This window comes from Bubalus bubalis, chromosome 9 (assembly GCF_019923935.1).
Source record: "Bubalus bubalis isolate 160015118507 breed Murrah chromosome 9, NDDB_SH_1, whole genome shotgun sequence".
Taxonomy (NCBI): Eukaryota; Metazoa; Chordata; class Mammalia; order Artiodactyla; family Bovidae; genus Bubalus; species Bubalus bubalis.
Window position 1 is genome coordinate 92,064,154 of NC_059165.1, and position 21,382 is coordinate 92,085,535.

The following is a 21,382-nucleotide window of genomic DNA, read 5'->3' on the forward strand; positions in this document are numbered from 1 at the left end:
CACTGGAGCCTGGGAGCCATGGTCTGACCGTGTGTTGGGAGTGCAGGGAGGGAAAAGGGCAGGTGAGCCATAGCTTTGCCGCCTGTGGATGCTGGACGAAGGCGGTTTTGAGGTTATAGAGGAGCTGGGTCAGCTCAGGCCCTGACGAGGTGCTCACTCTGGGCTGAGCATGAACCACACCAGGGCAGATGCCATCTGTCAGGGCAGGAGCTTGTGTGTGTAGTCCCGCTGTCCCCCATGCCCACCCCCAAAAGGGCCTAGGGGGCCAGGCAGGAGGCAGGCAGCAGCTGGGACCACTGAGATGGATGGAGGCAGGAAGGCTGCTGGGCTGAGGCTTGTGGGAGGAGAGGCCACTGGGAAGCCCATGGAAGGGCCCTGATGGAAGGCGGGCAGGCAGACCAGAGGCAGGGAGATGGGAGGGCCCTGAGTAGGGAGTTACCCCACAGTTCCAGAAAGAGCCCTCTGGCCAGGGGGACGCTAGCTGTGGAAGGGAGGGATGCGAGCCTGGGCGTGGGGGTTGGCCTGGCAGGTCAGGGTAGCCCTTGCTGCCTGGGCAGGCGTGCCTCTGTGGGCACAGCCATCTCCTGTCTGTCTGTCACTCATGGCCGCAGGCGTGGCTGGCCTGTCGCACGGCCCGCTGGCTTGGTCTGGCAGGAGCAGATGGTCCTTCATTTTGGAGTCTTTTTGTTCAGAGTGGGCGCTTTGGGGTTGGAACGGCCAAGGCTGTGCTGGCTCAGGCTGCTTGAGTGATCTCTGCGCTTTTGCTTTAGGGTAGCAGGGGCCAACCCGGCCGCCCAGAACTCCAGGCTGGGGCACCAGGCTAGTCGCCGTAAGATACCGTTGGGTCTAGAGAAGTGTCGTCGCTGGGCATCTGACCATCCTGAGATGCCCCCACCAGTAGTGTTTGGATTAGGGGTTGATTCAAACCCAGGAGTCGCTCACCCTCCCACCCATCCTGTAGATCCGGCTCTGTGTGCTGGGTCTCGTTTCCATGGCAAACTTCTCTGCTGTTGGCCGCTTTCAGCTCCCCGGAAGGGAGATCCCTGCGAATCTGAGCTGAGGGCGTCTGCGTTAGCTTCGCTTCAGAACCTGGCTGAGGACGAGTTTCCCCTCACGTGGGCACAGCAGCAGGAGATGGAAGCCGGGCTGCGCAACCGGCAAGCTCACGTGGCCGGCGCGAGACGAGCTGAAGGTGCTCTCTCTGCGACTCCTCTCAGTGTGTGTGCTCTCCCGACCCTAACTCTCCCGAAGCACCAAGGTCCCCACATGTGAATAGGCCCGGAGCCGCTCCGCTTTAAGGCCGCCCTGGCTCTCGCAGCCCGAGGACAGACCTGGACCCCTGGGCACCCTCTCCAGCTCCCCCAGCTCCCTGCACACCCTGGCCTGGCCTGTGATGTCCAAGTCCTGCCCTGTGGATGCTCCTGCGCTCTGTGGACCTCCCTCTGTTCTTTCCTGTTCACACCTTCCTGGGTGTTTCTGCAGAAATAAATCGAGGGAGGGGTGTCCCCCACTGGAGTGGAGGCCATGGGCCCTGGCACGTTGGGAGGCTGCCTCCTGGTTTTATGATCAGCAGTTGAGGCCAGTTCGAGGGGGAGATGGCGATGGCTTTTCGGGTGGCATCGGGTGCTCACTGGCACTGTGTCCCCACGCACTGACCCCCATCACTGGCAGCACGAGCCCTCTCCCCACTCTGACCCGAGGCTGTGCTGATCGGCTCGCCTTTAAAACCTCACCTGAGAAGGGCCCCCACAGCTTCAAAAGCAAAGTCGAAACCCAGTTCACATGTGACTCGGCATTTTTTGGTTGTGTTGTATAACAAAAATAATTCAAGGACCTGAAATAGACCGGGGCTGGAGATCAGATGCCTCCAATTCAGTGTTTAGTTGCCTTTAACACTTGCCTTGTAAAGCCTGCTCCTTAATAAAAGTGGTGACTGGCTCTTGTGAACCGGGCCCTGGGGCTGGGGGTCATTGAGGTGCTGAGCCACCCCCAGGTTCCTTGGCCCCTCACAGGGCGAGTGTGCAGGCCAGGGCACCGTCCACCTGCGCCCTGAGAGGCCTAGGCGGCCCGCCTGCAGAGCGTCCCCCCTGGCTGGCATCCCCACCTGAGACTCCCCATTTTCTCTGAGCAGATGCTCCCAGGACTCTGTTTATCTTGTGCCCATCTCAATAAAAATGTCATTATTTGAAATCACTGACACTGCTGGTGTGAGATACCAAATTCCATCATCTATTGTCCCGTAAAACGATCCATTAAAGATAAAACCGCCCGCAGCTCAATAAGGTTCTATCCTGGGGACAATCCTCCTAGGTCCTTGGCTGATCCTATCTCCCCAGCAAGTGTCTGTATCTGTCACATAAAGGGCCCCGGTTCCGGGACAGATGACGGGGGCGGCCTCCTCCTGCAGGCTGCACCTCGGAGCCGAGATGGGAGCTCCTGATAGAAGCAGGGCCGCCATCCTTTCCTTTCGCTGTCAGGCAGTTTCAGTCACTCTCAGGGAGCCATGCTGCCCGGCCTAGCGACTCTGCACAGTGGTGCTCCAGTAGGGGAGGTGGGGGTCCCCCCCAAGGGACCCCTCCCCACCCTCCCCCCCAACCCCCACCCCCCCCCCCACCCCGGGCTGGAGCCTGACCTGGGGGCGCACTTCCCTTGCTCTCCTGAGTGTTTAGAAAGGGCTCAGTCCCCGTTCCCCATGCCAGCGGGAGCTCTCCTCACCTGCCCAGGCAGATGGGGTTGGTGGCAACTCTTCTGCCCGCCCCCCCCAGGAAGGCAGGGGACCCCAGGCATCTTGGTAGTCCCAGGGCTGTCCGTCTGCCCAGCCTTCGGACCCACTCCCTCATGTTTGAAGGGCGAGCGAGCCTGTCGGCTTTTTCTAACATCTTTCATTTCTCTTGCCTGGTGCAGGGTGATCGTTTGTCCCCCTTTAACCCTGCTGTCAGTGTGACTGCTAGTAACGCGTCTTTCACGTTTGAACCATAACGATGCGGCCGCCCCGCTCGTGCCTGACAGGCTAGCCCGGCTTGTGTGCGTTCTGGAGTCACTGTTGTTAGGATCACATCCAGTATTACCTCCTTTACTGAAGGACAAGGTTGGGGGCATGGAGGCGTTTTGTGGTACAGGCTCGCCTTGTTTTATTGTGCTTCGTAGATGCTTCGATTTTTTTTACAGATTGAAGGTTTGTGGCAACCGTGTGTTGTCCAGTGATGGTTAGCACTTTAAGAGAGCATTTTAAAATTAAGGTATGTGCAGTATTTGTTTTAGATATAATGCTTTTATTGCACCCTTAATAGACTACGGTAAGGGTACGGTTTAAATGTACCTTTTCTTACGCACTGGGAAGCCAAAACCTCACGTGGCTCACTTCATCGCGGTGGCCTGGAACTAAGCCCGCCGATCTCTGAGCTCTGCCTGCGCGCGTGTTGCCCTGGCCTGCTCCGGGCGGGCACACCGTGTGGCTCGTTGCCGGCCTCGCTGAGAGCTTGCCAGTCTCCTGCACCAGACTGGGGATTCTGTGAGGGGCTGGGACCTGCCCAGGTTTTTGTTTGCCCTTGTTTGTGGCCAAGAATTCCTGCTTCTGGACCCCAGACAAGGGAGAGGGTTTACCTTAGTGGTTTTTATAGTCTTCTGGGAAAGTACAGACGAAGCCTGGCTATCTATGTACTGATTTTTTTTTTTTAAATTCTGCACCCTCACTTAACTGTTTAGTTCTTTTTAAAAAATGTTTTATTTTATTAAAAAAATTTTTTTTTTCTTTACTTTTTGGCTGTGCTGGGTCTTTTTACTGCAAGGAGGCTTTCTCTAGTTGCGGCGGGCAGGGGCTACTCTTCATTGAGGTACACAGGCTTCTCATTGCAGCAGCTTCTCTTGTTGTGGAGCACAGACTCTAGGGCTCTCAGGCTCAGTAGTGTGGCTTCAGGGCTTAGTTGCTCCACGCCATGTGGGGTCTTCCCAGAGCAGGGATCGAACCTGTGTCCCCTGCATTAACAGGCGGATTCTTCACCACTGACCCACCAGGGAAGTCCCTGGACTATTCAGCTCTTAATTTCCCAGCTCGTTCTCTTAGTTTCCCCAGGTGGAAGGTTATATTACTTTATGTGAGAAGTTTGTCTCGTCCCTGTTTACCATTATTCCCCTTATATCTTTTTGCTGGCTTCTCACCTGGCCAGCGTCTCCATTGCAGTACTGTGGACCGCTTTGCCCCGACTTTCTGGGGTGCCTCTCCTGCCTCACCCCAGTGAAGTGTGACCGTGGGAAGGTCCCTTCTAGTTCTAGATAGCTAAGAATTTTTTGTACTGGATGGTTTGGAGTTTTATATAAATGAAAGTCATCTGAAGTGCAGGGATGGGTTGGTAGAGCAAGTCTCTGTGAGTCATCTCCCTGGGGCTCGTCTCTGTGATAATCACATTCGGGGTAACTGTTTCTCTGGCCCTTAGGCTCTGCACTGCAGAGGAGTGGAGCGTGGCTGCTCTGGCCGGGCTCATCTCTAACCAGCATGGAGATGGTGCCTGGGGAGCTGGGAGTGTGAGGGGAAGTCTGCTCTGTGACCAGGTTCTTCTGCTTGGCCCACCCAGACCACGGGGCAGTGAGCTGAGACTGTCCAACTGACGTGTGGCTGGAGAGGGCATGGGCCACGATGGGCTTTGTGCTTGAGGGTCACAGTAAACAGCTCTTCTGTCTGGCCAGCGCGTGGGGCTCTGGGGCCACTGGTGTTGGGAGCTGCCGGGATTTCCCAGGGCGTGTGCGGGCGGCTTGCTCGTGCCTTGAGCAAGCGTGGTCTCAGCACTTCCCTGGACTCTGCCTTCTTGTTTCTGTTCCCGTAATTACAGCCTGTTAGACGGTGAGGGGCCTGTCTGCCCCGGCCTTGTGCAAACACTGTGAAATTAACTTCCTCGCCCTCCGACTCGCGTTGGGCTGAACTGACATTTCCAAAGGGCTCCTGGCTGGACCCCTGCTCTTGGCTCACGTTCCTCAGGAGAGGAAGAGGGAAGCCGAGCCTCATGCTGGGGGAGCTGTCAGGCCAGTGATGGAAGAAATCCCGAGCCCTGTTGCCACCAGCGAAGTCACATGCATCTCCGGGAACAGATACCGTCTGTGTCACGGTGCTTCCACCCTGGCTCCAAGCAGGACGGTCCTGTAGGCCCGGGCAGAGGCCGGGGGCCTCGGGAATGGGCAACAGGGTGTGAGAGGCAGGCCCCCTCTAGCCTCGTTACCCTGGCAGCTGGCAGGAGCCTGTGGGAATTACCTCGTTACCATGGCAACACGCCCTGCTCGCAGGGAACTCGATCCTCTCTGCCGGGCCCTGCAGTCCAGGGTGGGCGGCCAGCTGAGCCAGTGGGCCCTGTGGGGGTACACTGTCTCCCACTGAAATGGGTGTTTCTTGTCCTGGGGATTTGTCCCAGGACTTCAGGTTTTCCTGCTGGTCTGAGAGGCAGTACCCACCTGGCACTGTCCGTCCATGGCCCGGAAGAGGAGGGGCAGAGGCCAGCCCCCTACTTGCCTCGTCTTCTGAGGTCTCATGTGGCCGTCCCAGGGCAGTGGCACACGACTCCCTGGACCTGTGGGAATTACCTGGACACACAGGTGCTGTGGTGCACACCTGCCAGTGTAGCCGTCCCTCCAGGGAGGTGGTCCCAGGTGCCCACTCCCGGCCCAGAGGGCACCAGGTGCTGGGAGTCCACACCCAGAGAGGCCCGGGTACCCTTGAAGCCCGAAGCCACTTGTTCCGTCGGCAGAAGTGATGACCCCCGAGCAGGTCCCTACTCTCCACGACGGCCCGTGTTCCTCTTCCTGACACACTCATTTAATTTTTAACTCACAAGGCATTTGCTTATTTATTTTCATTGTTCTTGATAATAATTCTAAGCCATTAGAGGGGAAAATTATATTCAAAAATGCTGTTTCACACTTTATTTGTTTGATGATTTAGAGCGATAGAAAATAGCACATTTGCTGGCTTTTATAGTCTGATAATTATTCACATCCATCAAGCCATTCCAGGGGAATAAACAAAACACCAAGACAACGACACTATTAACAGCATGCTCTGCTGCGGACGGGAAGAGCCTCCGGCCCGCGGTCTCGGCGGGAATGCAGGCGCCCATCCCCGGCCCGAGGTGAGAGCTGCCCGCAGAGGGCGTTTCCTTTTGATTGCCCTGTGTTCCTGGGCTCAAGAGCCGCCCTCCTGCTGGACTGAGGCCTCCGTCCACCAGCACCCAGGAGCCCCAGCTTCCTTACTGGACTCCGGCTTGGTTTCAGCAGGGCCCGTGGGATGCCCACCTCTGTCGTCCCGTCTCAGTGTGTCCCTGGCCCCCTGTAAGCACGCATGTCAGGATGTGGGTCTCGGACATGATTGCTGGCAACCATGGCCCCAGGCCTCCCTCTCACCCTATGCCAGGTGTGCGGTTTCTGCATTGCCTTTTGGGGGGTGGCTGTGACTGGGGGCGAGGGGCGTGTATCCACTCCTCCAGGCCTCAGTTGCAAAAGAAGAACCTGGAGGAGAGGCTGGCAGATGCCCGCCTTGTGGTGCAGCCTGCCTGTCTCTCCCCACACCAGGGGGCCGCTTCCTTCTGGATTATGACATCTGGGCCATGATACCATTGTTCCCAGAAACATCTGTCCTCATCAGCCGGTCACTTGAACAGTGAAACTGCTGGACGGGGCTTGTCTCTTCACTGTCACGTGGCTCTGCACACATCTTGTGTCCCCGCCTGGGAGCCAGCTCCAGAGAGACCTGGCTTGGTCTTTCCCATCACCTCCATGACTGTATAGCAGATCGAAAAACATTTTATTGTCTCACTGAAGCCCTTGATACTTACAGATGACTGCCTTTTTGAAAAAGGCATCTGGCAAACAGTGCTCAAATTCATCTCTCTCGGCCTTCTCAGCGATTCCACAACATTAAACCTGGAGTTATGGAGCCTGTCCGGGCTTGCTGCAGCCTCGTGGGGTCCCATGCCTGTGGTTGCCAGGGCCACTGAGCCAAGAGCACCGGATTTTCCACAACTTTCTGGTTGAGTGTTGGCCAGAGTACTTTGTGTAAGAACCATCACCACCAGAGGGAAAGGGTGGAGGAAGAGGGGTGCATAGGAAGGGCTGGGAAAACACGTGGGAAGGTCCAGAGGGACCTGCCTGGCCGGCCTCAGGACTGAGGCTCCCTGTGCTGTGGGTGGAGGAACCTGTGTGACCGCCTCCGCGGGTGGCCTGTCCCTCTGCAGCCTCCCCCACGGAGCTCCCCTGTTTCTGACTCTGTCCCTCAAACCCCCAGTCTGTTTTCCCTCCCAGTGGTCCCCAGATTCTGGGAGTGGCACTGCCCGATCCTGTCTGGCATGTCCAGGCTCTTCTGCCGTCACTGGGCTGTCTGGGACTGGACCCTACCCCCGAGAGGAGCGAGGGGTTACTGGACCAGGGAGATGGCTATAGTGCAGCAAGACATGCAGAAAACTAGCCTTGCTGGAGAGGGCGCCCATGCTGGCAGAGAGCAGGATGGGGGAACGAGGGGGGAGCGGGGGTGGGTTGGGGCAGGGCTGCCTGCCAGCTGGGAGACCTCACACCAGCCCAATCGTGAGGTGGATGTGGTCCCGGCAGACAGTTTGTCCATCAAAATAGGCAAGCATCCTTTGCCACCCAAGTGACCAGGGCTGCCACGTCCAGGGAGCAGCTGCCTGGGATCACAGGCGGGCAGAGCAGATTGATTTTGGCCTTGATGTTTGACCTTGTGTTGGGGACAGAGTTCCTGGGGAGCAGGACAGACTGCCCCCATATTGGTGACCAATAAAGCTGACTCTGTTTTATGGCCCTGGAACCTGCTCTCTAATAGCCAGACAGATGCTTGCCACCTTGAGGGTGAGTAAGCAGCCTGGCTCAACCCAAGGAGCCCCTCCTCTGCCTTCTTACTTTATTTTTCTCCTCCCAGACCCGAGCCCGACCCGGTGGTGTGATGCTGGGTGGGGCTGTGATGATATAACATAACCCGGGCCCTGGCTGAAGACCCCATGAGGTTCTGCCATGAAAGCCCCTCGGTTTGGGGACTTTTCTCCAGTGGTGAATGTCTGCTCTGCCAGGGAGGCCAGTCCTGTGGCCCACTCACCTGGGCCTCCATTGCACTGGCCTTGCTCGGGGGCCCCAGAGGGGAGGGCTGTGGCTGGGTGGGGGCTTGGTGGGTACCTACAATGCCACAGCCAGTAGAATTCGGGGAGCCTTCACAGCTGCACCGATGAAGCCTCAAACACCCTCCCTGTCTCCTTTGTATGGATGGTCCACGCTCAGCGCTTATGTAGTCAGGACTAGCACCCTGCCCTCCCCTGAAGATGGAGGTTTTCATCCTGCAGGGTCCCTGGAGGCAGGAGAGGGTAGCTCTGGGGCCCCTCAGCGCCCCGAGGGGGTTGCCCAGGGGTTGCCCAGTGGTTGCCACGTGGCAGGCACCACATGCTCTTGGCTGTCAGAGTCCAGACATCCCCATGGCCCCTGGCTTACGTCCATGAGTCCCTTCTCCTCTCTCCAGGGGCTGCCCTTCTGAACACTCGGCCCGCGTCCTGCAGTCTGTACTTTCTGATAACAGAGGAGCCACATGCCAACATATTCAACTTTTAACATCCACCAGATTCAATTAATCTTATCTTTACAACTCCCAATTACAGGCGGTAATTAAGTGAAAGCAGCATTGTAGACCCGCGATATTGCATTAATCATCACAGCCTTGGAGCCGTAAATTAGTTCCTTCCCGGCCCTGGGCATCTTCCCAGAAGGGATGGAATGTTTCATTCTGCTATTTGTGGGGGATGACGTTAATCCCACCAAGGTGCCTTGGATTGGGATTAACTTTAATCATCTTTATGTAAGCGATAAAAGGCCGTTTAAGAAAAGAGTCACCTCCTCTTTGTCCAGATGATGGGAAATTCTCTGACAATAGCAGAATTAAAGGTGCCATGGCCGCTGCCTCCAGGGCCCCGAGCATGCTCGGAAATTAATTGTTTTTATCCTGTTGGATAAATGAGGCAGCACAGCATTCACCTATCTCCTCCCCTCGCCCCCTTTTATTTTATCAAAAGCAGTGATAAACCTCTCCATTGGGGTGGGTTCAGCTGGCTGCCGTGTCTGCGCGGTCTTCAGTGTTCCCTGTGGTTCCCCCAGTTGGCTTCCTGCTCCGGGGGTGGGGGTGGGGCAGGGGGATGCACCCTCATAGGGTCTTGTTCTAGAGTTCCAGGTGTTGCTGGGCTTATTCAGGAGCACAGTCCCCCTCCCCCTCTGCACTGTGGCCTTGGGCAGGTCACTCTCTGTGGGGGAGGGGCATGGAGCAGTATCCCTGCCCCCACCCCCTCGCTGCCAGGACCCCCCCCCCCCCCCCACCGAGTGGTGACAAGTGGAAATGTCTCAGATGTGGCCTGGCGTTCCCTGGGGGGAGGATCGCTGGCTTGAGAGCCACTGTCTGGAGTTTCTCACAACAGGTCTGGAGGCAGATGGTCTGGTGACTGTAGTCGGACCCTTTACCACCCTCCCTCCTCCTCTGGACAAAGGACACACCCCACATTTGTTTGAAAATGGAGGTATCCACCTGGCCACACGCTCTCAACTCTGACGTGCCTGCCTTCTCTCGTAGGTATGCCATTCCCCCGGAGCATGGCAAGCGCCTGGAGCGGCTGGCCATCGGTAGGTGCCCGGGGCCCCTGGGGCTGGGTGGGCAGCGGGCTGGCAGCCCCACCCTCCCCAGCTTCCCACTGTTGCCTGGGTGTCGGTGTCCCGCGCCGCGTCCACTTCCTTCCCTCTGGGTCAGGCCATGGTCCCCCTCTGTGGGTCTGTCACTTGAGGCATGCTGCACGAGTGTTGGCGCTTCACACTCTCGTTTTCCAGACTCTGGGCATGGGGTTTGGGATGTGACCCCAGGCTTTGCAGGCTGGAGGCAGCCAGTGTTCTCGCCCCCCACCCCTCAGCTCCTGGGGCTCCATCCCACCCTCCTCTGTCTTCGTGGAGCCTTTGCTCAGTCTTGAGCATGAGAAGGTCAGTTCGGAGGCCCTCACAGTGCTGCACGGCCGAGTGGGGGCCGTGGGGCCGTCTGCTGTCCATGCAGGATTGGATCACCCAGGCTTCCTCAGCAACATCCCGCTATCTGCATTGAGGCCCTAGCTGGGGCCTCTTGGGCTGACCGGATTTATCAGAGAGGGTCCTGGGCTGTGTCTGGACAGGGGGCCACTGACCACTTGGGTATAGGAAGGCCCTCAGGGCATGGAATCCTTCGAGACAAGCAGACACCCCGGCTGGGAGCTCCTGAGGCCTCTGTGTGCCCCAGCGGAGGGCCAGGCCATGGCCCTGAGTCACTCTCATCATGGCCCTGCCCTGTCCCCACGGAGGCTCTTGTGTCATGAGGGTGGATGGCTGTTCAGTGCTGGACAGACAGTAACAACGACTGGCCCATCCATCAGCCCTTGCTGCACAGCCAAGAGTGGCCCCTCCGGCACAGGTTGTATCCAGGTGGGGGTGAGGGTCTGCCTCTCAGACAGCGCCGGGCCTCTGGCCACCCTGACCTCTGTGGCAGCAGCAGGCAGCCGGTACCCTCAAGGCCGTGGAACCTTCCAAAGCCATGGCGTGGTGTTGGCGAGGCTCCCTGATGGTCCGCCGCCGGCCTCCGAGCCATTCCCACTCTGGGGAGCATGTTTCTCCTGGTGGAAACTCCAGGACAGGCAGTCCTGGCAAAGGCCAATTGCACTTACTTCCTAAGATCTAAAGGGAAAGCCAAATTCGATTTTTTCCCCATTATCTGACTTTTTAAAATGCCAATTAAAAATGTCTTTTCCTGTTGTATTAGCTTCTGGTTGATGTAACAAATTACCACAAGCTCCCAGGGGGCACTAGTGGTAAAGAACCCGCCTGCCAGTGCAGGACACGTAAGAGACCCGGGTCCCATCTGGGTGGGAAAGGGAAGATCCCCTGGAGAAGAAATGGCAACCCACTCCAGTATTCTTGCCTGGAGAATCCAATGGTCAGAGGAGCCTGGTGGGCTGCAGCCCTTGGTATCACAAAGAGTCGGACACAACTTAGCACGCACGCATCACAAACTCAGTGACTTAAAACAACACAGATCCTCTCAATTTTGCTGTGAACCTTAAACTACACTTTAAAAAAAAGTCCTAATTAAACCCCCACAGGTCTTTGTTCTCACACAAATCTTGCTTGTGGAGGTCAGACAGCGAGCCTCTTGGGGTTGAGGTCCGGACATCAGCAGGCTGGCTCCTTCCTGAGGCCCCCTTGGTGGGGTGGGGTGGGGTGGAGCAGAACCCAATTCCGGCCTCTCTGACTTCTGCAGGTGCCCTGTCCTGGACTGGGGGCCATGCCGCTCTCATCCTGTCTCCCTGGTCCATGGCTTCCGCTGCTATGGTCCGGCCTCCCTTGCCCCCGTCTTAGAAGGACCTTCAGGATGCCACAGCCCCCCTCATCCAGGGGTCCAGGCCCATCTTACCTCAGGGGCCTGCACTTGATCCCATCTTCAGAGCCCTTTTCTCCAAGGAGGGTACCTTACACGGGCTGCAGGGATCGGGGCGTTGACGTCTTGGGGGAGCCACAGTTCAGCTCCCTACCTGCAGAGCCAGGAGCATCAGCGCAGGTGCTCTCTCTCTGGGGTCCCTGGGCCTTGTCTTCAGCATCTCTGCTCTTGCTGTTCGGTGGGGGGCCAAGGGTGTTTGCAGCTAGCCACGCCCGGTTGTTCTCCCTGAATGTGCCTTCTCTACTAGAAGAGTGTGGGGTGATCTGAGCTCCAAATAGAGAAGCAGGAGGCAGCTGGAACTGCTGCCAGGGCCTTTCTGACACCCGGACCTGTATGCTGGCTCGCTGCCTGGGCATCTGTGGAGGGCTTGGTTTGGTGGCCGGGGCTGGGAGAGGATGGGTGGGTGGGCAAGCAGGAAGGCGGCCCTTGTGAAGTCAGGCCGTACCTGGAATTCAGGGACGGGGCCGACAGCTCCAGAGGAGGGGTGGGGGACCTCATGGTTCCTCTAGAGTCCCTCGCTTGGCTGCTCTCCCCTCCTCAGAGGAAGGGCGGAGGAGACTCCAGGGCTGGTGACTCACTGCCCTCCCTGGGCGTCCCTTCCAAACTTTTTGGGGGCGTGCCTCCCAGGCTGCTTTGTTGAGATGGGTGGAAGGGGGTTGTAATTAATATGGAAAATGAATAGCTGCGTTCTGAATGGGCTCGCTGGGAGGGTTGTGCAGCCCACAGGGAGAGCGTTAATGTGTTGGCGCATTATTGGTGCTAATCACTTAAAATGTGCGCCTTTATTAGAGCTTTAATGAGAGCCACTTAAACTGTGCATTAAAAAGAGGAACTGCAGAGAGGGCGGCGGGCCGGGCGGCAGGCAGCCGTAACTCTAATGGAAATGCTTTTAGTGCAGAGCAGAGTGTGGGATTCGGTCGTCCTGGCTCTTTCCAGAACGTCCACACTGGGTCCTTGCCATCAGGAGCCTCCTCCAGCCTCGGCGTGTGGGTGGGGCCATGTGTGCACACAGACACATGCACACATGCACACACGCACGTGCACACGTGCCCATCGAGGATGTGTGCTGGCTGGTCTCACTGGAAGGGCCCCGGGGCCACCCGGGCCTGGGGGTCAGCCCTCATGCTGCTGCCTTGGGGACGTGTCCCATACCTCGAGGAGCCGTGTGGCCCTCCTGTGCCCACTCTGTGCGGTTTGGGGTGAGAAGCTCAGCCACCGTGGGCAGAACCTGAGGTTGGCTTTTCCTTAACCATGAGACTGGCTTGTTAGTGACTTGAGTTTCAGCCAACATGTGATGTGGGAACAGTGCTGAGCTGTGCTGATGAAGCCTGGTGTCTGGGTCTAGGTGTCTGGGCCTCCCGTGGACTCATGGATCATCTTTTAAATTAGCTGCATGGCGTGCTCTGGGGCAGAAAGCAGAGGGGCTGTGAGCACAGATAGAGGCGCAGGCCTGGGTCGCCCACTCTGCCCCCATGCCTGTGGGTCTGGGCCACAGGTGGGTGGGTCATGGGACCACGTGGGTAGAGAGCCCTTGCCCACTCAGGCAGCCTCCCTCTTTGTTGTGGACTTGGTCAGTGAGTGGGGGGGTCTCACACTCCACTCACTCCTCACCCCACAACTCATCAGGCTCTAGAGAGCAGCTCCGCCGTCCTGTCTCTCGGCTGCTCTCTCATATGGCCGAGTGACCGTGTGGAGGCCCCAGTGGGTTTTGCCTGAGGGGGGGCAGTCTGTGGGCAGCCATACCCCAACCGCACACCTTGTCTGTAGTCACGAATGTGGTGCCATGCGTGGGTACACTCCACCTGGCGGGCCCCTGTGTGTTTCGTTCCTGCGGGGCTACAGGAGGACAGGGCTGCCTGGCCACCCCGCCCTGTCCGGCTGACACTGTCTCGTCTGCTCCAGGCTTCTTCCCCGGAAGCTCCCAGGGCTGCGATGCCTTCCTTCGGCACAAGATGACTCTCATCTCGCCCATTATCCTCAAGAAGTATGGGATCCCGTTCAGCCGGGTATGTAGGGGTGGGTATGTAGTCTGCTGATGGTCAGGCTTCTGGGCCCGGGCCCTGCTGACCATGAGTGCCCCAGGAAACTGGTGTCTTCATGCTGGAGAAGGTTCTAGAAGGACTGCAGGCTGGGTTCGGGCCACACTGCTGGGCCGTCAGCTCCTCCACAGTGGCGGTGAGGGTGGAGGTGGGTATCAGGAGGGGCTTCCCTCCCAGTCCCTCCCAAGCCAGACCTGAATATCTGTTGGTCCTAGGGTCAGACTGGGGAGTGGATGGCGGGGGCAGCTCCTGACGACCCTGCAGGAAGTGCTGAGGAGCTGGGCCCTGCTTTGTGGGAGCCCCCTGCCCACCCCTCCCCATGCCCAGGGCAGATGGCCTCACTCCAGAGGGAGTGAGTACCTGTTTAGAAATGAAGCGTCTGACTCGCCCGCAGCATGAAAGCTGCGATCTCATGCAGTTTCCTGTAAGGTGTCCACATGGGGCTGTGAGGGGTGAGGCCGCACTGGGGGCGAAGTTGGCAGGGACCCCACCACCTGGGGGCGTGGGGTGGGCAACAGGGACTGAGTTCTGGGGCTGGGCGCCTCTGTCCTGGGAGTGGGCCCAGCCGTTGTCACTCCAGGCCAGCCCCTCCCCACAGACAGGCTTCCTGGTTACAAGGGTCCAGGCGAGTGGCCCATGCCTGGAACTTTCTGGAAGGCATGTGGGCCATGGCCCCGAGGACAGAGGCAGCCCAGCTCCTGCAGGTCTCCCCAGAGAGTGATCTGTCAGGCGCAGAGCGAGCTCTGCGAGCAGACTTCATGCCTGCCTCTGGCCCCGGGTGTCAGCAAGTCGAAAACTGGTTCTGATGTTTCAGGCACGCAGCCGCAGCATCACCACGCAGATGGGCGTGTGGCCTTCCTGCCAGGGCCACCCCCACCACTCATGCTCTTCAGGTAGCAGCTGTCCCTGTTCTTCTCTCTGCCCCCTCTGTCTTCTGGTTGGAACGTTGTTCGTTACCAGGAACCTTGCAGACAGATCACAGCATTGCTCACAGGACTGAGAGGTCCTTGTTTCCCATCGCTTTGTCAGGAAGATCCTCCACAGCCCTGCGTCCTGGAGAGGGATGCTGGTTGTGGGAGTCAGCTGGTGGGTGCTGTCCATCCGCCCAGGTCGGTGCCAGCGTGGTCCTGCAGCTCATTTGTGAAATATCTAAGCACGACCCACAGGCAGGGGCCTCCTGCTGGTGACCCTGCTGGTGACCCAGGAGAGGCAGGGCTCAGCGGCCATACCGGCTCCCACAGGGGGCAGGACAGAGCTTCACCCTGAGGCTGTGGGACCCAGGCCCTTGTCTGGCAGCAGAGAGCCCTCCATGGGCTGCAGGCCTGGGGAGCAGGCTCCAGGCCCCGCAGAGTCAGGGATGGATGGACGCCTCTCTCAGGGCTCCACGTGTAGCCCCTCATCTGAATTCTTGGTAAAAGAGTCACTCCACACTCCAGTTATAAATCTTCGTAATGGTATTTACTTCTGGAAGAAAAAGCAGATCAATAGCGGAGCTTTTTAATAATTAAAAGTGTGTGTTTCTGTGATCTGCCACGGACTTCCTCATTCATTCTTCGAGAGCTCGGGGGGCAGCCGAGCTCTGGGCTTCCTCTGTGACCGGCATGCGGGGCCCGAGCTCCCTCCCCTCCCGACTGCTCCGCCTCAAGGCCGATCCATCATCCCCGACGCCTTCTAATTTATTGTCGGGCTAACGTTGATGGTGGCGACATGGAGGACAGCCTCCGTGGGCCTGAGGTGGAGCCACCGAGATGTAGATTTTCTGACGGGAGCATAATCTTCTTGTCATTCCAAATGAGCACACCTTCCCTTCTGGGACTTGATTTATGGGAGGGGTCGGGTTGGGGGCTCCAGCTTGGTTACAGGAACCCCGCTGCCTCCCCGAGGTTCGAGCAGACCATCCTTGCTCAGAGGCATCGGAGGAAGAGTGAGACAGCACTCTCTAGGATCAGCTCGAGTAGGATGAGAAAATTAGTAACTGGGTTTAACGGGCCATCCCCAAACCCGAGTTTATTTACCGTCTCATGAGCTCCTGAGTCCTGCGACTGAAGCCGACCCAGGGGGCCCTGCCTGAGGACCGAGGATGCTGGCCACTGGTCCTGGGGACATTGCCCATCCCCACCTCCCCCTTCTCCTACCGTTGCTTCATCCCTGCACACAGCTGTCACTTGGACTGGAATTTAAAAATATAACTTAATCCACAGTGACTTCCCTTGATTGGTGCAATTCATTATTTGAAAAGAAAAATATCAGCGTGTTCCTAAGGACTGGCTTTCCTCCAGGCTACATCAGTTTTGATTGATTTTTGACTCTGTGCTTGGTTTCTGGACGTCTCACCCCCCCCCCCCACCTCCCACCGCTCCCCTTCCCCTGCCGAGGTTTGACTCCTCGTCAGTTCCTTAGATAAATCCAGCGATTTCTACTCATCTCTCTGGGGTTATTAGCAGGACGCAGAACCACAGTCAGTGACAAAGCAGTGAACGGCCTCCAAGTCGGGCAGGAGAATTGAACAGACACACTTGGCAAAAGGAGGCACACGCCTGCAACGGCAGGTCCAGACACACCAGGACCAGATGTGGTGGGTGGCACCTGCCAACCTGGGGGCAGGGCTGGAGCCTTGAACTCCCCACCCGGGCCACGATCTCACCGTCACCGCCACGTTGGTGCAAGATGGGCAGCTGCCATGGAAAGCTGCCGGGCAGTTTCCTGGGGCCCCCGGTTCCCCCTCCGTGTCTGTTTACTCTGGAGAAACACCAGCACCATCTGGAGAAGTGGTTCCACTGGCCCCGCCGCTCTGCTCGCTGCATCCCGACCAGGGAACAGCCGCAGGCCTGTCAGCAGGAGGCCAGATGAGCAAGTAGGACACGTCCTCGTGACAGGAGGCCCTGTAGGAACAAAAAGGAGACAGCGGAGTACCCACTGGGACGGATAAACCCTGAGGATGTGCCAAGCAGAAGAGGCCAGACCCAGAGTACAGACGGTGTGGTCAGTGCCTGTGAAACCCTAGAGATACCTGGAGGATGGGATAGGCCGGCGTTTGGGGCCACAGTCCCTGGAACTCCAGACAAGCTGATCTATGCTCCCAGCTCAATCCAGGAAATGATGGCCCTCCCAACTCCAGAGGTCACTCCTGCACACACCTCCGTTCCAACAGCCCTACCTGTGTCGCAGGACACCACGAGCGGGCATGCTGGCTACTGTTAACTTCTCATCCCTTTCACAACAGTCTGCTGTTGGGACGACTGCTGATGGCTGTGGGCGGTCAGTGGGGAGGGCCCTGGGGAGGAGGCTGCAGCCCCCACCTCCTCCTCCAAGTCTCAGGGCGGCAGTACTGGGCGCCTTTGTGTGGTGTCATCATCACCCTTCCCTCATGCCCAGCTCTTGGGTTTGGCGTCTTTGATGCAGAGGCCGGACCAGAGTCTGGCTGTCCAGACCATTTTGAATATGCCTAGAAACATCAGCTCCTCCTGTGGGGTTCTGACCTTGACACGTGTCCTCCCAGCCCACCGATACATCACTTCAGTTGCTCTGTTCTCACTTGGAAGGACCCATGTCTTAGGATCTAGTGGATAGGCTCCCTGCTCACAGTGGTGGGGTGACTCAGGCCAGGATCTGGGGCTGTTTCATGGGTGAGCCTACTTCCTCACATGAGGACTGGATGCCGTGCTGCAGGCTCACGCGTGTCCTGAGCTCCCAGGGCTCTGAGCTTCCCCAGAGCTGACCGGCCCACCTTGCCAGCCCTATTGCCGTGTGGGAACATCTCACAGTGGACAGGAGGTGTGATAGCCACCTGCCTCCAAAGCAGAAGCCGCCCCCCATCCCAAACAGAAAGCACCTAGAATCCTAGTGCTGCAACTCACCTGTCTGAGAGTCCAGACTGTCCCCTTGGGCCCGGTGGGGCCTCTGTGAGCGGTGGGGCTGGTAGCAGCCACCCCAGCTGCTCACCTCACCTGCTCTACCAGCTCCATGAGAACCAGGCTGCAGCCTGTAGAACCTTGGCCTCTCACGTGGCCAACTCCGTTGGCTCCTGAAGCCAGGTCCCCACACCTGGTGGGACGTCCTGGAGCCCACATCCCCCTGCTGGGCCCCTCAGTGGCTCCTGGTGGCTTTGCTGCCAGCCTGTGATGCCCCGTGTCGGGCGTTTCTTCTGGCCGGGCCTCATCCCTCACCTGTCGCCCCTTCCTCCCCAGATCACACAGGAGGCAGGGGAGTTCATGATCACGTTCCCCTACGGCTACCATGCTGGCTTCAACCACGGATTCAACTGCGCCGAGTCCACCAATTTTGCCACACTGCGGTGGATCGATTACGGCAAGGTGGCCACCCAGGTGAGTGCACGCTGGCTCCCCACCTGCTCCCCCAGCCCAGGGCCTAGGTGACAGCCACTTATATTCAGGCTGGGGCTCAGGCTCTCCATCACGGTCTGTTCCTGGATCCTCAGCAAATGTGTCCTCAGCTCATTCCTCACTTGGAGGGAAGAGGGCATGGGCAGGTCAGGTGGTGTGCAGCAGCCGGGGCCTGGCCAGGCCTGGCTCAGGGCTCCCTCTGTCCTGGCAGGCCCAGGTATGCCCCCATCATCTGGGGGCCAGGGAAGGTTTGTTCTGTGTTAGTTGACTCTTGAGGGGCCTCTTGGTCAGGTGTGGGGTTTGCTCCGGCCCCAGAGCCTGTCTTTACCAGTCTGCAGTGTGTGTGTGTGTGCGCGCACGTGTGTGTGAGTGCATGTGCAAGAGAGAGCAGAGCCCTGGCAGGGTAGGCCCCGTGCTCGAGCCCAAGGGTTTCCTGCTGCCTCGTCGTCCTCAGTGGTCACTCAGAGCCCAGGAGCCTCATTTGTCTTCCACAGTACTTTGCCGACCTGCCCCCAGAGAGACGATAATCAGCCTGCAGACCTGACGCTTGACCCAAGTGCTTGTTCTCAGCTTCTTTTTCCCCTGCATGCACCCATCTGTGGTTCTGATGGGCAGCTCAGTGGGGCTCGGGGCCCCACAGTGGCGTGTCCAGGGAGCAGCTGGATAGTGGGCAGGTCCCTGGGAAGGGGAGGCCGCTAGGAGGGCTGTTGGGCATGCAGCAGGCCCAGCCCTTCCTTGGCAGCTGGGACCAGTGACCTTCCTCCCAGGACTGGCACCACGACCACCCTGAGGAAGCCAGTGAGCTCTACCCATCCGGCTGGGCTCTGGCCGAGCAGCCCTGGCTCTCAGGCTTCAGCTGCTTTAACCTTTTCTTTCCAGCGCAGAAAGGGGCCCAGCCGTGCACACATCTCACTCTGGTGCTGAGCACAAGGAACAGGAGAGGCCCCTCCTGCGTGGGCCTGTTCAGTGAAATCGGGGTGCCTCCTCCCAGCCTCCTCAGCAGAGCCCTGGGGGTCTTCCATGGAATCACTCAGCTGTTCAGAGTCAGGGCCTAGGATTAGGGAGCATGGTGGGTTTCTCCCAGACGCGGAAGTGGGGGCGGTGAACCCTAAGCCCAGATCGTGGTTTGGTCAGCCCACCCCTGACCCCAGATCTTGGCAGAAGAGGGTCTAGGCTGTGACGATTGGGCATCATGGCCTGGAGATACGGCCCCATGGAGAGGGAAGTTGGCATCCAGGTGCAGCATGTGGCAAAGAGCAGGAAGGCCCAGACTGAGGGTTCTCAGGGTGTTCACAGACTGGAGCTTGGGAGTAGACAGGGTTAAATGAGATCCATTCTGAAAGGGAACATCTGTTTCATTTCATGTTTGAATGGGGTGAAAGATTGTATGTGCTTAGTCGCTCAGTAGTGCCCAGCTCTGCAACCTCCTGTGTCCATGGGATTCTCCAGGCAAGCAACCTGGAGTGGGTTGCCATTTTCTCTTCCAGGGGATCTTCCCAACCCAGGGTCAAACCTGCGTCTCCTGTGTCTCCTGCATTGCAGGTGGATTCTTTACCCACTGAGCTACTGGGGAAGAGGGTGAAAGACTAAGAAAATTAAGCTCTGGGGGTGGCCTTGTGGCACATCTCGGCTACACAGCGCGGTCTAGACGGGTTGGCGGGCTAGATGTTTTGGCTCATCTCTGATTTTCTAATGATCTCTCTCTCTAACTTTGCTGTGTCAGTGCAGTTGAGAAAAGGAAACAGGCTTTGCAGCCAGGAAGACTGGAGAAGCGCCCCAGGATGTGAAGCATTGGGCTTTTAGACTTAATTCAGAAAATCGTGGTGAGAGTGTCTTTGGCAGAGAGTCCAACTTGGCTAAAAGAGGAGAAATGGGGACGTCAGGATTGTCCGCTTAGATCCAGAGGAATAATTACACCTCCCGGGGCGTGTTCACATTGTCGCCGAGCGTTCCACGTGTACAGGGCCGCCTGGCCGCAGCGGGCGCTGGATTGAGTTGTCAGCCTAGCGGGGGCTTGTCCTGGAGGCACTGCTGGAGCCAACCCTGCTGCGGAGCCAGTGGGGACCGCCCGGATATTAAAAGCAATTTTGGGTTCAGCCATGTGTTCACAAACAAGTGACATCTGGGAGGTGCAGCCTGAGATGGGGCTCCACGCTTACACTGCCGGGCGGCGTAGCGTGAAATTAGTGAACCAGTGTGGTGCTCTGAGCCGGCCCAGGGTTCCAGGGGCCTGGCAGCTGGGGTAGGGCCTCTGCAGGAGTGGCCACTGGTCCTGGGGTGCCCACCCGTGGCCACCTGATGTCAGCTCCTGGGCTGTTTGGTGGTGACCCTCCGAGCTCTGCTGCCCTGTAACTAGTCCAGGCTGGAGAGGCTGCCTGGGCGCTTGGCCTCACAGATGACAAGCTGAGGCATCAGGGGCAGGGGACTGTTCAGGTTCCGTGGTGCTAAGGCTATGGATTTAAGGGAGCGGGTGGGTGGGGTAGAGGGGCAGCCAGAGCCCCCTTCCCACTGAGTTGGGCCCTCTCCCTGCAGCCTGAGTGCCTGCCCCCCTAATCTGTGTCCCCTTATAGCACATTCCTCAGACACAGCCCAGGGGGAGAACGTCCACTTCCCAGGTTCTAGAGACCTTTTTACTTGCTGATTCATTAGCTTCTCAGGCTCCCGGTGAACCCCCTGCTCCCCCCATCGACCCATTTCTGTCATTCTCTCTGTTGACACATGAAATGCTAAATGCCCAGGCTCGCCAGCCTCTGTGAACTTCAGGTGTGCCTGTTCTTTCTTCCAGATCAGCGTCAGCAAACGGGGCCCACAGACAAAACCTGGCTGGTTGACTATTTTTGGTACTGTCTGCAAACAGAGCTATGCTTAGATGTTGTTGTTCTTCTTGCCACGTCACGTGGCATGCAGGATCTTAGTTTCCCAAACCAGGGGTTGAACCTGCGCCCCCTGCAGTGGAAGCTTAAGAGTCTCAACCACTGAACTGCCAGGGGAGTGCCGAGTGTTAGGTTTTTAAAGAGGTGGGGAAAAAGAAAATCGAAAGAAGTTATATCTGACACATGGCAACTAGATGAAACTCACATTTCACATTGATAAAGTTTTTTAAATTAATTTATGTATTTGGCTGTGTTAGGTCTTAGTTGCAGGATGTTTCCCTGATTAGGGATTGAACCCAGGCCCCCTGCCTTGGGAGCTCGGAGTCTCAACCACTGGACCACCAGGGAAGTCCCGATAATACAGTCTTATTGGCACAGGCACACCCGCTCATTGGCATGCTGTGCAGGGGCTGCTTGCATTCGGGTGTGGAGCTGAGAAGTCATAACAGGACCATCTCACCTGCAAAGTGGAAAATATTTGCTGTTGGCTCTTGTCAGGAGTTTGCAGTCCCTGGTCTAAAGAATCAATTTTGTGGACACCCTGGCTCCAGGCAGTCAGGGCTGAAGGGTCCCCCTCACTCTTTCCTCCACAGCCCCCAGGGTCTGTGGCATCAGAGGGCTGTTCCCTCCAGCATGTTGGCCTCCAGCTGCTGC

The 21,382-nt window shown here is 57.9% G+C and overlaps 1 protein-coding gene across 9 annotated transcripts in view; it reads left to right on the top strand.

Moving 5' to 3' along the window:
• KDM4B (lysine demethylase 4B) overlaps window positions 1-21,382 on the top strand; it is a 122,098-nt gene that overhangs the window by 59,734 nt on the left and 40,982 nt on the right. For 2 of the 9 annotated variants that reach the window (XM_044947972.2, XM_044947973.2), the window contains exons 7-9: window positions 9,596-9,645; window positions 13,376-13,479; window positions 17,700-17,837. In XM_044947972.2, coding sequence (XP_044803907.2) covers window positions 9,596-9,645; window positions 13,376-13,479; window positions 17,700-17,837 — 292 coding nt within the window. Of the gene's footprint in view, window positions 1-1,024; window positions 2,198-9,595; window positions 9,646-9,926; window positions 10,793-13,375; window positions 13,480-17,699; window positions 17,838-19,583; window positions 20,308-21,382 lie in introns of those variants that run through there. The other 7 variants (XR_006553497.1, XR_006553498.1, XM_044947974.1 and 4 more) reach the window with 6 other exon arrangements.